This window comes from Ambystoma mexicanum, chromosome 1p (assembly GCF_040938575.1).
Source record: "Ambystoma mexicanum isolate Mex_15411 chromosome 1p, UKY_AmexF1_1, whole genome shotgun sequence".
Taxonomy (NCBI): Eukaryota; Metazoa; Chordata; class Amphibia; order Caudata; family Ambystomatidae; genus Ambystoma; species Ambystoma mexicanum.
In genome coordinates this window covers 297,234,729-297,252,316 of record NC_090921.1, presented here as the reverse complement: position 1 = coordinate 297,252,316, position 17,588 = coordinate 297,234,729, and the positions used below count along the sequence as shown (strand labels likewise).

At 46.2% G+C, this 17,588-nt stretch overlaps 1 protein-coding gene across 1 annotated transcript in view; it reads right to left on the bottom strand.

Annotated features, from left to right (window-relative positions):
• POLR2E (RNA polymerase II, I and III subunit E) overlaps nt 1–16,985 on the bottom strand; it is a 178,203-nt gene extending 161,218 nt beyond the window's left edge. Inside the window, exon 1 of the mRNA XM_069647351.1 lies at nt 16,753–16,985. Coding sequence (XP_069503452.1) covers nt 16,753–16,809 — 57 coding nt within the window. The 5' untranslated portion in view covers nt 16,810–16,985. The remainder of the gene's footprint in view (nt 1–16,752) is intronic.
• Between the last annotated feature and the right edge of the window lie 603 nt (nt 16,986–17,588).

Here is a 17,588-nt window from a genome sequence, read left to right as displayed (position 1 = left end):
AAGCCACACTGAAATGTATCCAAAATGCCCGCACTCTCCACCCATTTCAGGAGTTCACCAAGTATAAGAGCAGCAAATATCTTGCCAGTGCAATCCAACATAGACAATAGCCGATAGTTTTCCGGTTCGGTTCTATTGCCTTTTTTAAACACAGGTATGAGGATTGCTACCTGCCAAGATGGCGGTATTTGGCCCTCGTACAGAATCTTCCTAAATAGTATTTTAAGTAGGCAGGCCCAGAAGAAAGGATTTCGCTTCAGCACCACATTGGAGAGTCCATTCGGCCCCAGGGCACGGGACGAATTTAACTCTTCAATTCTGCTTTGTAGCTCTTTAATAGTCACCACAAAAGGGGGAGCTTTAGGTTTCATATGCACAGAGTTGTTAATATTGTTACTAATCCCACCATTACGCTTTTCCAGGTAAGCGGTCCATTCACTGTTACCTATAGGGTTGACCATATATGCAGATTTCTGTCCTTTGACTTCACCTAGCATAGACCAAATATTCCGAGTGTTTCTACTACACAATGTACTGACCGTGTGCTGCCAATTTGCCAATTTTCTCGACCTTTTATGTGTTTTTAACCACCATCGGTAATCATTTTTCACTTTCCTCATCTTAATGGCAGTATCCACTCTAGTTAGAGGGCCATTTCTAATCCATCGAATGTCACTTCTAAGCTTACGCTTTCTATCTCTAATGTCCCCATCATAAACAACCTCTTTCTCGGTCTTTCCCACCATCATTCTCACTTTACAGGAGCCGTGTTTGCCCGAGAAATCACTAATCCATTTCTCAATTTGCACTGGTGACATATGATTGAATTGTTTGATCAAATCAGGGCCCCATTCTCCCATAGCCATAGTGGCCTTCAATATATTTTTATCCGACCAGGAAATACGATTTTGGGAGTGATTACTCAACAAGTGCCCCAGATTGAACCTCCTCCATTCTGGGGGCCGAGACTCCCATAGTCAGAATCAGGGGGTCATGGTCGCTCCATTCACTTTCTTTTACCACCATATCACAAACTATCAGGGCCACCTCCCAACTAGTGAAGATGTAATCAAGAGTACTTCCCGATCTACCATTGCTCCAAGTATTCCTACCAGGCCTGTCGCTTTGTGTGCGCCCATTAATTATTTCAAGTTCCCAGCAGCCAAAAAAACCCAGCCAACCCTCCCCCTCCTTATCAGTAGTCGGGAGGTCCTATAGGCTGTTCTTGGATAACAGAGGGTTATTACCAGTGCCTCCACCATTGTTGATATGACAATTTAAATCCCCAGCAACAATAACAAAGAACTTCTCATTGTTTGATCTCCATTCAGCAAGAAGTTCATGCGTAGTTTCTTGGATGAGTTCTCTTAACTTTGCACCTGGGGGATTATAAATATTGACTAATAGTATTCTTTCATTTAGTCCTTTTATGTTGAGAATCACTTCTACGGCACATATATAATCACAATTGACCGCTGGTATCTTTTTACTCAAGATCTTATTCGTCACTCCAATAGATAGACCCCCATATGGGCGCCCCCGATCTCCTTTCTTCGCCAGAGTGTAATATGTCGTATACCCATCGATGTCCATGGGAGATGTCCACCAAGTTTCTTGCAATAATATAATAGGGTAATTGTTTATGAATGCCAGAGAGCCCTTATCCGAGAGAAGATGCTAATGTCCATGGGTGTTCCAGCTCAATAGAGAGCAATCTCATGGTTGCCGAAGCACCATCGGTAACGAATCGGCTATCCATTTCAGAGTGCTCTGAATATCGGCTAATTGGACCTTCTCCTTAGATGGTTGCGGGGGTCTGCCAACCTTATTCTCGGATGTCACATAATCCTTGCTGGGCAAGTAGGGATCTTCCTTATCTTTATTCGCATCAACTTCCACACCAATCTGCATTAGAGATTTCTTATGGGTTCGAATCAGCTGTGCCGATGCTAGCACGCTACAGTGAAGAGCTGAAACATTTGGATTACGCACCTCCAGTGGTTCGACAAAAAGGAAGTCTTCCGAGCATATTACACGTAACTGTGGTATCATGTGTAGTTTAGCCAGAACTTCCGTCCTTGTCAGCCATAAGTCTCTTTTTTTCTGGTTCAGGTTTTTGATTATGCAGATTTTACATGCATAGGTGTCCTCCACTTCCTCCGATTCCTCTCCCACCACGGATGCACAGACCTCTTCACCATCAGTTTTTTCAATTCGGCCTGGTGTGGAGCATTTAATCGATTCTCCGATGATACTGATCGATATTTCGGAATCCGCGACTTCTTGGGCCACGCTTTTAGCTTCATGAAATGGGTCTGGAATTATCCAGCCTGATAAAGAGCCCACCCCCTTTCTTGCACGTTTCTTTGCTTTCCGACCCCTTTTTTTGCTTTTTTTTGATCGAGCAGCCGGGGGGATGGTAGCCGGTAGAGGAAAGGCGATTTCTACCACTGCGTTCTTCGTAGCATCTCGTTTTTGTTGTCTGCGTTGCTTTTTAGTTAATGGTGCTACCGTTATCAACCTCCTCGGACTCCTCCGGATTTGTTATGTCCGGCGGATCCGTGAGTATTGGAGCTTCCTCCATTACAGGTGGTATTAACGGTGCAGGATCAATGCTCCCAGTTGGATTCGGTGACCCCAATTGAATGATGGTGTTTGTGTGAATCCTCCCACATAACTGGAATAGAATTTTCAGCGCAAATTGGAGAGATGCCATGGAAGCCTGCAACTCCGCTATGGCTAAGCCATTGGAGTCTTTCGGCGTCCCATTGCACCCCTCACCCGTGTGGTCCAATTCTTCAGGATCCATGAAGAGGCTAGGGGAGGCAGACAGTCGTCCCAACGTTGGTTCTGCTGGTGAGATGGGTGTAGGCTGGATGGAAAGTATACCTGACAGATCCGAAATTGAGTTGCCTGTGCATTTACCTGTGCACTTAGGACTGGGGATCTCTCTGTCCTTTTGTTGCTCCTTATGAGCCGGCTTCAGGATCTGCGCCTCAACCATAATTGGGGATCTTCCAACTGAGGTTACTGGTCTACTTGAAGTTGCCATTGATTTTTGGATAGATAAACATAGGTCCAATAATGAGTTATTGTCGATATCTTGATAATTGGTAGAGTCTAAAACATCACAGCCATTGTGAGTGGGCGAAAGAGTCTCTTTTTCTAGTGCAACAATATCCGCCCCCATATTAGCTTTAGGCTTACCCTTCCCAAACATGGCAGGAATAGTACCTTTGTCTGGTATACCACTGTCCCCATGTACTGCTGCCTTATTCGCTATCTTGGGGGGTTGTTTCTCCACTTTTTCCTTATTGCCTTTTCGCAGATTGTACCTAGTGTTTCCTGCTTTTGTTTTAGTCATTCTCTTTACGGGCCGCACGGCCGCACGTCTGTCCGCGGAATATGCCGTAAATTACGGTAAAACTGATCGTGCTATGCTGGATATATATCAGCCACCGATATGTATCGTAGCCCACTGTGACAGATTGAGTGTTGATAGGGATCAAAGAGGGAGAATCGCCCTCCGCAGTCTCCTGGCCCAACTGCCGCCTTTGTGGGTGTGACAAGTGCGTTCCTTACCGCTCTTCCGGTGCCCCTTATGTAAATCCTGGAGGGGTTTAAGATTCTTGTCCACCGCTGTCCACAAGTGACCACAAAGGACCACTTGTCCTCCCACTTCTCCGCGCGGGAAATGATGTTAAGTAGAGTTGGTAGCTGCTCACTGCTGCAAGGCTCCACCTCCAAATTAGTGTCCAAGGAAAAAATACTCGAACGCACCACAAAGGACCACTTGTCCTCCCACTTCTCTCCCCATGTATTTATTGACTAACCCCAGTCCAGCCCTTTCAATCTAACCCAGGGATCAAAATTAGGATTGGGTAAGCAGGAGCTACAAGCAGCTCCAGTGTATCCAGCAGTAACCAGTCACCAGGAGCCAACACTAGGGAACGGGAAGGTAGCACATAGCATTAATCAAATCTAACTTCCACAAAAAAATGCAAACATATCTGTATCCATTATTTATGACCCCCTTATACTTTTAAATTTCATATAGATGTATCATAATGTTTATTTATAGATTGCCCCAAAATTCACATAGTTGTTTTTGTTCGGCATCAGTTGGCCTGGGGAGTCAAAAGTAGCTCCTGGTTGCTGTTGGTTTTAACCTGACCAGGCTCTCCTAGGCTATAGGCAGGAGCTAAATAGCTCACAGCTCCCCTCAATTTCAAACCCTGTAACCGGACCCATTGGTTATTCAATATTCAAGGCTGTGTGTTACCAGGACGCTTGTCCCTCACATGAGCATTCATCCAACCATAAAACCAAAGCTAATGGCAGTTCATTGCGTTATTGCCACTAGAAACATATCTACTTCACAAGTTTACCTCAACCCACTTCTATGCGCTACTAGTTGTACCCCACACTAATCATAGTCAGCAACTCAACTAAACAGTTCCTTTTTCAATGAACTTTGGGGTGGTACCTTTCCACCCGTGGATCTCCCTCCTTCGGGCTCTGAACCCTTTCAGATATCAGCCTCCTTCTTCCAGGTTCACTACAGCTTTTCTTACTTTCTCGTTTCTTAATGTCTTTTTAAACAATTCTTCAGGCTTTGCCCCTTTTTGTCGGCTTCCCTCGGCTGGGTTCACTCTTGCCAACTGACAGTTCACTGAACACCCCTCAGTCGGGTTCACTTTGGTCAACACACCATTCATAGGGACTTCAGGCCTTGCCTCTTTTATTAGCATCCGTCTGCCGGATTCACTCGTCATTACACTGTTCTTTGGGATGTTAGACTTTGCCCCTTTCCATCGGCATCCCTCTTTCAGGTTCACTCTTGACAATCTTTCTAACACACTGTTCATGCTCTCATTTCACCAAGCGGGTTTCATTTTCCTTAGCTTCGCAATCATCTGTCGGTCAAAGACTTTCAAGGGTACAGAGGATTTTACAATACCTGTATGACCACTTTGACCTCTTTTCGCCTCTTCCCAAGGGCTTCTGGATACAGTAGTTTCTACCATTGGGTAATCGGCCAGATTTTCCTGCGTGAACATCCACATGTTGGGGTACGCAACTGTTGATGGCTTTCTCGCTCTCTCATCAATAGTGTCTTTAAATTATTAAAAGTTAAATTTAGCCGCTGGCTACTTTTCGCTCAACACATTTCGGTTTCTTATTGATTCTCCCCTGGACTCAACGGCTGTGATGAACCGCTTGGCTTTCTGTATCCTTGGAGTCAAGGTTGGTACCACCGAGACCAAGGTCCTTTTCCGGCTTGGTTATCAGTGGAGGACGGTCTTGTGTACCTGCTGCAACACACGCTGGCTATTGTTCACGGTCTTAGGATTCCTTCTGCAGAGGTTTCCCAGGCCTTGGTAGGAAAGGGCAAGGTCGCTTCTCTCCTTGACACGCCTTCGGTATGCGCCGTCTTTCGCCTCCTCTTAAACTGCAGTGCTGAATTAGCTCTCACGTCGTGCAGACTGCCTTGCTCATATTGTGCTCCACCCGTTATCCCTGTGGGGAAGGGGGATGGTCGTCAGGTGTGTGCAATTCTGGTCAATTGCCTGACTTTGCCTGACCATTGTATTGGGACATGTCAGGTAAACGGCTCTGGTGTTAGTCCATTGTCTTCTGTGTTGTGCAAAAGTGTTCCTGTCAGAAAATGGGGGTGGCATGGGTAGTGTTTTGGAATATCCTACGTGGTAGGAGGGGGAAAAGGTGTCGAAAGAAGGGGAATACCACATCTAACCCGTCAGTGTCACACTCCTCAAGGACCCCCCATCCAGGTGATCCTCCCTCAATGGTCCACCCACAGGAACTGGATCCAATAGCGATGGCCTTGTCCTGGCCACCTGGATAAAAGATCCCCGGGGACTAGCCAGGGAGACACCTTCAGGTTTCACAGTGTCCGATTTATGTTCGGATGCAATGTAAACATACCTCCAAGATGGGTACCCCCATTGATTTCAGGTGGCAAGGATAAAATCCTTAAGGAGTGGAAGGATCTAGAACACATTCAATGGCTAAATTATACCCCTTGAATGACACAGAAACCTTCTCCCATAAGCGGTTGAAAGGAATGGAATTTGGCCAGCATAAAGAGATTGTCCTCCATGGTGGCAGAAGAAGCAGCTATACGAGAGCCAGTGGACAGAATATCTAATGCAGTCCTACAAAAGACCCATGAGGGGCCCCATCTGGCTCTTAGGGCAAACGTCCATGGATCTTATGTGACTGAAACAAAAGGTTGCATTAAGCCATGAAAGATGGATTCGACTGTGCCCCTATTTGGCTGACATGCAGCAGCAAGTGGAGCTCCTTTCTGATTTATCCTATGACAGTGTCCGGGGTACAGTCTTGGCAACGTGACTGGCATTTCAGCCAAATGGCACACTGACTTAAGAGACTGGAAAACAGAAGTAGCTATAATTAAAAGAATATATAACAAAAAGAAATAACAAAACAAAAAAAAATCTCTTCTGCATTAAAGATCCCTTTTGACAGAAATAAACGGTTGAAGGGTCCCTTAAGAGGACAAGGTCCATAAAGTTTTCCATGCAGACAAAATAAGAAGGAAAGTGCTTCTTCAACCTCCAAGAAGAAGTCATAAGGGGGTGAAGACTCAAGCACATGCTTCAGGAGGCAGAACCAGATACGTTTGCAAGAACCAGGAATGTGTAAATCAACACTCAATCCCTGACAACTATAGACTGCCCTGCCAGAGAGTGGAAGACCCTGGCACTTTTTTCAGACATGGAAAGGGGTTTAGGTTGAAATGACCTAAAAAAAATGGTCACATTGATCAAAGGTTCTAAAAATGCTACCACCAAAAGGTTCGAACACCAAAAGTTTGAACGTTTGGTGGTAGTATTGAAAAAACAAAAACGGGGGCTGCGTGGGTGTCCCCCGCATCGCTCCGCTCACTATACTTTATGGTATAGTGAGCGGGGCTGCGGGAGACACCCCCGCAGCTTTCCGTTACAAAAAAAAAAGAAAAGAAAAAAGGGATCCTGCAGCACCGGTTCCCGATCACGGAAGTGAAAGGGAAATGGCGCTGTAGGTAACCCAGCGTGAAGATGAAGGTAAGTGGGGTTTGTTTATGTTGGGGGTGTGAGTGGGGGTGTGCTGAGGGTGTGGGGGTGTTGTGTGTGGGTGTGAGAATGTATGTGTGTTCGCATGAAGGTGCAAACTTTTGGTAGTCGCACCTTTCTCCTGCAAACGATTTGCCCGCGGTACTTTCAGCTGCAGGCAAATTACTCTGATTCATGGAAAAGGTGGTATGCAGATGCCTGGCCACTTCAGACTATTCGATGGAGATACCAAATAGAGGTTTTAGCCCCTACCCTATAGTGCAATCGAACAGTACCATAGTGCCTATTCCAAGAAACAGACTCAAGAATATGGTCATGTGCAGATTCATTTGGGAGCTGCTAGACAACAGGGCAATTGCGAGGGTCTCCCAGGTTCAGTAGGGCGAGGAGTTAAATGCTTTCCTGCCCCAAAGCCCTTGGGGAAATTCAGGTGGATATTAGATCTAAAAACCCTGACATTGTGAAAGAGGAGAGGTTTGAGATGGAACCCCTTCATAAAAACATCCCGCTGGTAGCAAAGGGGGGACTCGTTACGGTCGCTGGATCTACAGGATGCCTACCACCATGTGGCTATCAAGTCTACTCAACAGACCCTTTTCAGATTTGCAGAAGGGGAGAAAGGCGTTATCAATTTCAGGTTCTTCCCTTTAGGTTGAAGACAGCACCATGGGTCTTTACGAGGTTAGTTGAACTGATGGTGGTTCACCTCCGTCTGCAGGGAATCCAGGAAAAGACAATTGGTTTATCTAAGTAGACCAAACTGTGGACAGCGCAATCTCACTTCCTCCAGGTCTATAAGGCCCTTCAGGACAAAATGGAGGAGAGGGTGAGGGATTTGAAAGAGGTCTCGTAAATTACCAGAAATGTCATATGGCTACCTCAAGATTTCATCTTCATGGGGTGAAATTCTGCACCAGACAGGGGAAAAGTCATCCTTCTTTAGGAAAGAGCTATTTCGCCTTCATCCGCTTTTGGCAAAAGTTATGGGAATTGGGATTCAGGGAGAGATCTTCAGATGGTTTAGGGTCACATGGCATCTTGGGTCTTGTTTGTCCCTTGTGCACGTCTTCACCTCAGGCCCCTAGTCTCCCATTTCCTGAGCCATTAGCTACCCATTCCCCAGACATACTAGTCCTGGATTCCGGTGATGCAGGAACTCAGAAAGCCTCTGGGTTAGTGGTCGCGCAGAAATTTTCTTAACACACCTGCCAGCAGCCTGGGTTAGGGGAAGACACCATAAATTGCACCTGCATATACGGGTGTTGAAATGTGCGGGGGAAAAGAAAAATACATATAAATTTTTTCAGCTGCAGGATTTTTTCCTCGAAAATTTCACAGATCCTGGTACAGTGGTACCAAAATAAAACAGACAAGAGTCCATTAAAAAAAAAAAGGGAACTTTTTCAACAGTTCATCAAGAGAACTTTTCACAAATAGTGCATAGACTAACGTTAACACATAAGTGTGAAGATACAGTACAATGCGTTGCTTAAAAGACAGGTGCAAGTAGAAAAAACAAAGCAGCAAAAAGTCGCAAACCCCAAAATTGAACAGCCTAATTGCAAACTTCTATACTTCGTTCTCATCGCATGGATCTTTATTTAAAACACAAATTTAAAAACCTAATCACAATTTATTTTATAAAACTCGAGGTCTCTCTAATATCATGCCCGACAGTTCTTTAGCAAAACATGTACTGAAATCTGCAAAGAAGCGGCCAAGGTATACCCTTCCGGATTCACACAAATGTACACATTCCACTACACAGCGCCTTCGGATGCAAATGCATTTGTTTCACAGAAACGGCATGTTCTCAGATCTTGTGGGAGCTTATTTCTCAATCCCTGGATCTCATTGGGTGGTAAAACATTTGTTTTTATTTTTAGGAAATAATATCTCCATTGAGCATCTGGTAATTTAATCATACAATTAGGAATTTTGGGGCGAGATTTCCCATCCAATGGAATAGAATGGGGATAAGCAAGTATATTGCTTGCATTTCCTAATGGTCTGAATTCAGTCAGTTACCCAAAGCTGCTTCATCTCTAAAAGGGTTCATGATCAAGAGATCCAAGAAGGCTTCCAGCGATCTAAGCAGTTTCATGCAATTGTCTACCCACTTGTTGACAATTAATATTCTTCTAGCTTTGATTCCAAGATGGCAGCCACGGGTAAGAGACGTATGCGAGTGTCTCTATAGTCGGGCCGCAGCTATAGAGAACTAAAACAAAGTATTGGAACCGAAAAACAGCAAAAGCAGTCTCCTGGGGAATTCCCGCTGGGGGTGCTAGCCCGGAATCATCGGCACATGGAGAGGCGAGCGAGGAAAGCCCGAAGTGCACGGTGGGGCGGCAACCGCCAACAGATACCGGCCCGAAAATGAAGAGGATGAGGCAGGGCTTGGGGGCACCTGTGGAGAGTCCCGCAGCCCGCATATACACGCCGCCAGAGCGGATTCGCACTGGAGTCAGAGGAGCGGCGAAGTCAAGGTGCTCCAAGGAGCAGAGGAAGTAAAAGGTGGAAAACGGGTGCAGACAGCGTGATCACACTGCATGGAGGAGAGACCGTCACAAACGCCGTGGGACAGGAACACGAAGGCAGCCCAGCAAGAACACCGGGAAGGAGCCGACCGACACAGCCAGCTCAAAGGTACAAGGTGGGGGGAGACATCAGCCGGACAGAAGGAGCCAAGATGCCTCCCGACACCCCACAATTCCGATCGGTATATCCATGCCCCACACCGACTCACGATAAGGAAGAGTGGCAGGGCGGGAAGAGCAGCGCGCCCTCACCCCCATCAGACATCAGGGAGCAGGGTGCGGGTTCACGGCAATGCAGAACATCCAGCCAGGTGGGGGTCACCAATTCGACCCCTTTGGGATCAGAAAGGGTCCACAGCCAAAGGAAGAAATCCTTTCTGGGACATCGTTCAAGGGGCACATGCTCCCCCAGATTGGGCTAAGAGAGCAGGAGCGAAGTAGGCCCAAGATGGTGACACAGGATATAGCTCTCAACACCTACCCTCCCACGGACCAGAACCAACCTGGAATTTTGGGAGCTATAGGAGACACTCACAGCGACTCCCCCGCAAGGAGGCAGGGCAACCAACTCCCCCCCCCCACTCTCAGAAAGGGAACCCCCCCTTACGGGGAAGCCAATGAGGGATGTGCCGGGAAGAACAGGCAGTGCGCCAAGGAAAATGCTGACGCAGGGCGGGGGGTGACAAGAGAACACCAAGCCTGCCAAAGGCCGATAAGACTTCAGAGGGTACCAGCACAAATTAATCAGGGCACTTGCCTTCCACCATGCAAGACCGAAGGGAAAAGACGCTAGGGGAGAGGACCGAGTTCACCAAAGCCATGCACATACAGTATTCACCCTAGAAACAGGAGAGAGAGACGAAGGAAGCCTGAGGGGGCTGAAATACACTGATCCCGGGTCCCAGGAAGGAGCAGAAGTGTGGGTCCCTTACAAACAACCGCAAGGAAGAGAACAGTCTGACCCATTATTGCCATACTGTCCCAATAAAGACACCTCACATCATATACCTAAATGGGGTCATGCCTCAGGCAAGGGGCAGTAAGCAGATTAAGGGGAAGACCGGACCCCCCATATCCCCTCTCACTCAAGAACAAAGCAGCACCAAAGAAAGGAAACTCTCATAGGACAATAAGCTGCAACGAAAAGGCTTCGCGAACACACCAGAGCCTGTGTTACACAGAGTTTGAACGCAGTACCCTCTGGGAACACTACAAGCAACTCTGGCTACAGGTATAGGAAACCCAACCTTTGATATAAGCTTGTACTACACAGTTTGGTAGCGTGTTGAGCAGCCAGGCTTTTCTCAAGAGGGGAAATGTGAGCAGTAGTGGAGTTACACAAAGATTCAGTTACAGGTATTCAAATAAACTCTTACACTCAAGGTTTCTTGCATAAGCAATTATTAATTTATTTATCAGTCAGTTATAAAGACTTCTTTAGAAGGAAGCAATATAATAGTAACACACGAATACACTCAATACTGTACACTCTTGTGTTTCTGAATCAGACAAGACCCTTTTGGGATGGCCCACAGACACAACCTACACCCAGAGGCGACTTCAATAACATGGGTGCTGGAGACATTAATATCTTACTGTTGGCATTCAGAACACTCTAAAAGTTGGTAAAAGCAAAGGTTATTAAAACACAAGATTATCACCAATATTCTTATGCAGGGCAAACACTTTCAGATCCTTTTAGAAGAGTCATACAATTCAATAGGCTAAGCCAAGGTCAATAGGCAAAAGTCTTGTATAGGATGAAGCACTTCTGGTAAGTAAATGGAGAGTCTTTGCACAAGTTCTTAGGAGTCTTTGATAAAAAAAGAAGAATCAAATGTAGGGTCACAAGCTGATTAGACTTGTGAGTTGCAGAAGTTACTAGCACTTCCACAGTAAGAGGTAAGCTCTCAGACTTGTTTTAAAGTACCTTAGCAATGAAGAAAAGATGCAGCTGATGATTTCTATTCCTGTGCAGCTTTGCAGATCTCACTGTTCCTGGGCCTCAGTCGTGGGGACAAGAGGGAGGACGTTGGGGGACTCCGGCAATACACTGGGACTGGCAAAACCTGGTAACCTCACTTTCAGTGGCCATTTCGCGTTTCAGCTCCTGGCGACCACCGCAAATAGCAACAACGCTGTTCCTGGCTGTTGAGGTGGGCGTTCCTTGCTTCTGCGGTCCCGCACTCTGTTGAGGGAGCTCAGGCTTGGTCAGGCCAGCTTCTTGGGAGTTGGAGGATCTTCCAAAAGCGCTAGGCCAGCTTAAAAGCAACGCACACAATCTGGTGTTCCTCTCCCTGGCTCTACGGTTTCCAGCAGCAACTCTGGAAATTCAACCAGCTCTGAGATGAATGTCCAGGTGGCTTACTTTGGAGTGATTGGTCCCGCCAACTCAAAGGGAGACCTTGCAGGGGCTTCTCCGTCGATGTGAACTTGGCAAGTTGGCACTGCAGCAGGTCTTCACTGGGTAAATCAACGGTCCAGGAGTTGCAGCAGGCGTCCTCTTCAAGCGTCTTCTGTTCCTTCGTCCAGTGGTCGACTCTGCCTTCCAAGCCAAAAGACTCACCTTTTATTCAGTCTCTCCCATTCATTCCAGCCTAGCGGTCAACTCACCCAGCAGAGTGGCTGTCTTTGCTCGACAGTCAGCCAGCCAATCACCAGAAAGTGCATTTGGGTCTCCTAGGAGACGAAACACCGGGAGTTTCGGGCACCTCCCTCACTTCCCTGCCCACCCCAGACACACTGGAGCCAGAGGTGGGTTTCACTCAGAAACCCCACCAAAGACGAAATAAACAAAGAGATCCAAACATAAAAAAGACTGGGACCATTTTGTCAAAGATGGCTCCCACGGTTGCTTTACCGGAGGCTGCGAACAGCCTCAGTAAATGCAAACCATGGTAGTTCAAAACGAAACCACTGCCACCAGCCATTCAGTGAGGAAAGGGTAACATAAAAATGTCACATGAGATCTAGGCACAGGGAATACTAAGTAACCCCTCCAGCACTCTATTGTGAGATAGTGTGTGCTGGGTCTAGAAAGATACAATTTCACTTTACTGCTCTGGGAAACAGTAGTTTATCCCAGAGAAGGTATTTAATACTAATCGATGGTTGGTCCCCACTCCAGACCATGGGGGGAGGTGGGTAGAACAGTGGGGGCAGAGCCTCCAAGTTTGCCCTGCCTATTTTCTGAAGTGGCCCCTCCCATCACAACTTAATTCCCCCTGCACCCCAAAATGTAGGTGCTGTTGCGCCCCTGCATGGGAGGGAGGTCAGGTAGGTCGTCTCACTCTCACAAGTCAGCAGCCCCACCACTGTTCCCCTTACAGTGCTGAAATAGAAGGCGAGAGCCAACACATCTGCAATAATTCCTTTACTTGCTGCACCATGGCCCGTTGCAAAGCTGCTCTGTAATGTATAATTTATAAAGTTATGTTGGCTGTATTAAGATGTGCGCTTGCTGTTGAGCTACACCAAGAGGGATGGGCTGTTACCTCATGCAGGGATGAACGGTTCCATTACCCTGCGCGAGAGAAGCTGGGCAGCCTGGGAACTGAATATATTTGCCACTAGCACATGCAGGGAGGCCATGTGCCACTGGAACATGCAGAAAAGAGATGCTCAGTTAGCATGTGCAGAGAGGAGATGTGCTGCTGCATGTGTCAGAGGCTATGCCAGTAACATGTGTCTTACATAGCACTTTTAGCCAAATTCCTTCAGCCTTTAAGCACTGTGGTAAGAGTCATTATCCCACTTCGAATTGTACTTGATTTATAACAGCAAAACCGAGCAGAATGCCAGGGGAGCATTGTTGGTCATTGTGGTGGGGGTTGGCGAGGACATGTTCGAGTCAGGCTGAATAAGGAAAGGGGAGGGGGAAAAAATCAGGTACACATTTGGCCCAAGTACATTTTGTCAATTTCCAGCACTGATAGTAACTTGTGTGAACGGTCATTCTTCATTATTGCGTTTCTTGCAAGAAAGAAGCAACTCCTCTGCAGCTTTCCCTCTGCGCCACAACCATCAAGGCTGAGTCAGCCCTCCACATAATTGGAACTTGGGAATTGCAGGCCGCCCTCCTGCCTGCTAGCTTTCCAACCTTTCTTTGGATGCAACGTTAGCATGTGCTTTGCCAACATTGGCGAGCCCTGCCGTTAAGACTGGCAGAGAGGAGATGTGCCATTATAGCATGGGCAGAGGAGATGAGACGTTAGCACTCGCAGAGAAGAAATGTCCCCTAGTAGGTACTTAGTAAAGATGTGTAATTTGCACATTCCAAGAAGAGATGTGCAATTAGTATGGAACAGAAGTGCAATTAGCATGCAGAGCAGAGATGTGCCGTTAGAATGTGCAGAGACAGGATGTGGAGTTTGCACATCCTAACTGCACATCCCGTCCCTACACATGATGTGCAGTTAGTGCATGCAGGGATGGGATGTGCAGAGAGGTATGTCTCATTAGCATGTGCGTTGAGAAGGCGTGTCGTTTGCATGTGGAGAGAGGAGATGTGCATGCTGACAGTCAGCACGCATATACAGAGAGCTGTCCCACTGGTATGTGCGCAGAGAAGATGCACCATTAGCGGACGAGAAGAGATGTGCCAATAGCATGCGCAGAGAGAAGAGATTTGAGGTCACTATGGGTAGAGATATGCCCTGTCAATGGGTGCACATATCAGGCTGGCTAAACAGAACGTGTTCTATCAATACGTGAAAACAATGTCTGCCATTAGCATATGCATAGAGATGTGCTGTAAGCATGCGCACGGTGTAAATGTGCAATTTACACAAGCAAATGACACAAATTTGCTCTTCAAGTGCTAACAGCACATCCCTGAAAATACTGAAAGGAGATGTGCCTTTACCATGCGCACAGAGTACGTGTTGTACTTGTTAGTATGTGTCAAGAGGAAATGTGTAGCTAGCATGTTCAGGGACGATATATGCCATTATCAAGTAGAGTGATGTGATGTTACTATGTGCTCAGACGGGATGTGCCGTTTGCTTGTGGAGTGAAGGGCTCTGCGCAAGCCAGACAACTTTGATCTACAACTCTTTTGGTCTACGGGTCTGATTTTACATATGCATTGTATAGGTTTAACTCTCTTGCAGAGGAGAAAACTCATTTTTACTCACTTGAAATTGCATTTACTCTCGAATTTGAAAAATCATGCGTGAAATACTCCCACCTCAAAATCTTTTCTGTAGCGCTGCATGGGAGCCCACAAATCAGGAAACCGCACCCATTCTCATCAAACTGTACTAACCGAACTGAAGCTGCCAACAGGCCATCACAAATCTCCCTCTACCTTTATCCTGCTACACCCTACTAACCGATCCTACCCTCTTAATTGTCAGATCCGCCAGAGCACCAGGGGACCACTCATGTGGTGATAGTGAATGGTATAAATATCCGTTAACATAACATTAAATAAGTGAAGGTGTTTACACAATCCCAAATAGCATCCTGTCAAAATGTCATTCTACACCATACCACAAACTCCAGACCCATAATGTGTAGTCTATTGCTAAGGGATTCCTTCAAACTGCCTGCCAAAATCTAAAAACACACTCCAGCTGTAAAACGGCTCAGTCTTACTTGGGATTGTGGAACAATGCAGCTGGACATGCACCTCAACCTAGAAACTGACAAAGCCAACCACACACTACATTGAATCTGCAAAGTTACCATGCTGGCAGACACAAATAAAAACTGTATTTTGTCTTTTAATCCACTCATATTTCTGCGTAAGCACTGTGGCCCAACGAGCTTTATATTGCACCACTACTATGGCTCACTTGAGCGCCTCGCAAGTCAATAACGCAGCTACTCACCAACGAACGGTATGCAGTCTTTCCATCAGAAAAAGTTGCACCAAAACCATTTCCATCTAATTTTTTACAACGAAAAAAAAGTCCTTCAATTGCATATTGTTATAGGGTAAAGGGTTAATTTTGTTTGTGGTTGGTTTTTAAGGGTTAAAAATGGGGAATTGGGGGTGCCCCCCATAAAAAATAAATACATTAAAAAAAATAAAAAAAAGCATTCGATCTTTTTTGTTGCAAAAAATTGGATGGAAAAATCGATGCAAAGTCATGTAACCACAACGAACTACATCTAGTACCATGTTTCATCAGGTCCTAGATATTACCATCACATTAAAACTACCGCACTAAACCAAGTTGTACTCTCCCGAGTCCTAGACTGAGGCTTCCAATAACATAAAATTTGAGAAAGTTGCAGCTCTACGTCAACAACCATATCCCCTCCAATCCATCCCATTTGTTTTTCCTCTCCGATAGGAAAATGAAAGCCCCTTCTCCACACCCCCACCCCTTCCTTTCCACAGATTAAAAAACAGGGATTGAAATTGCCGAGAACTATGTAGACCCCGCTTCTTGCCTAGAAGAGCCTGGTTACCTTGACACTAACAACTGCCAGGAGTTACATTTAACTCCACAGGGCAACTAGTTTTACACAAACATAGCTTTGGGACATCAACTGTGTGTATTTGGGAGCACCTTTAAAGTACAACAGATAATATACAAAGGACCTAAAGTTTACATTTACATCTCATGTGACGCTTCAATTTGTGGTGCACCGTGTACAAGCTACCTGTATCCTAGAGGTACCTCCTTCCTACGAGGTGATGATGGATTCATAGGAGCTGGTCCTGCTCAACAAATCCTAATTTCTAACCCTGTTAAGGTCTGGAGACATTAGATAACATGATGTTTGTCCCTCTCCCAACGGTTAGGAGAGAATGGGACTGCAAGCACACACAAGGTTCCTAAAGGTAGCTCCTCCGCCTCCATTGGAAATATAGCCCCACTCCACCACGTACTTTCGTCCTAGTTCTGCCACTGGCGGCAAAGGCTGAACGAATGGGGGATATCGGCTCTTTGAGAGTCACTTGCTGACTGGAAACGCGGTGGTAGTCGGGGATGATGTCTAGAGGGGGAGGCTACACCTGCGGCGAGCGACAGGTTCTGAAGGGTGAATGGTTGAAGCATTGCGGGATGTAATACCGTCCGACCTAAACGAGGTTACACTGTGGGATTGGTGGAATAGGACATATGCCAATTGAGTCGCTCCTAATAACATGGAGATTGTACCTGCATGATGGTCTTGCGAATCTTCCAAAGCCTGTAGGTCTCTTCCTCGTCGTCCATAACTGCAACTAGTTACTTGTCAGCCTCACACTGCGCAAGCGCGGTCCTCTTTGCACTCACAGCACATGTACTAGACGATGGATGCCAACTTGCTGGAGCCAAATCACTTCTGCGCAGGCGCAGACAACAACTAGCATATTCGTAAACAAAAGACGTCACAGCCTATCCTCAACAAGAACTCTTAGGGCGCTGGGCGGCTTATATGTGACGTCACAATCTCGCGACCATCTCAGACTGATGTGCACTGCGGGAGTCCACCGAATAATATGCTAATGTAGTTCTGTCACCACAAGTGGTTACCATAAGAATTGGTGAAAATCCATGCTCAGCAGCACGCCACCAGACAAAAAAACGATTTTTCACTCATTTGCATTTTAAATAATATCGGAGCTTTTCAATGGAACTCGGTCCCTCAGACTATAATTATCTCTATCCAGGGAACAGTTGATTTCTAATTCCTACTAACTCACTTGAACAGCTTGTGTGAACCTGATCATATTTGTTGTGGGGGAAATAATAAAAAAATACGTAGTTGCCCAAAACACATCTCGTTTATTTAACGAAACTTCTACGGTAAGAGTACTGTACTGTAATGTGTGTTAAGTAGAAATCGTGAACTAGTCTGCTTAAAAAAAAAAAGTTTTACAACGTGATGTGATGTATTCATGTGTCTTGTTTACCCTACCAGCCATCTGTGCTACTGTGGAATGTGCAGGATTGGAATTATTGACAGCTTGGTGGAATGTTGGTGTATGTGTTCTGAGAGTGACAGTTGGGTC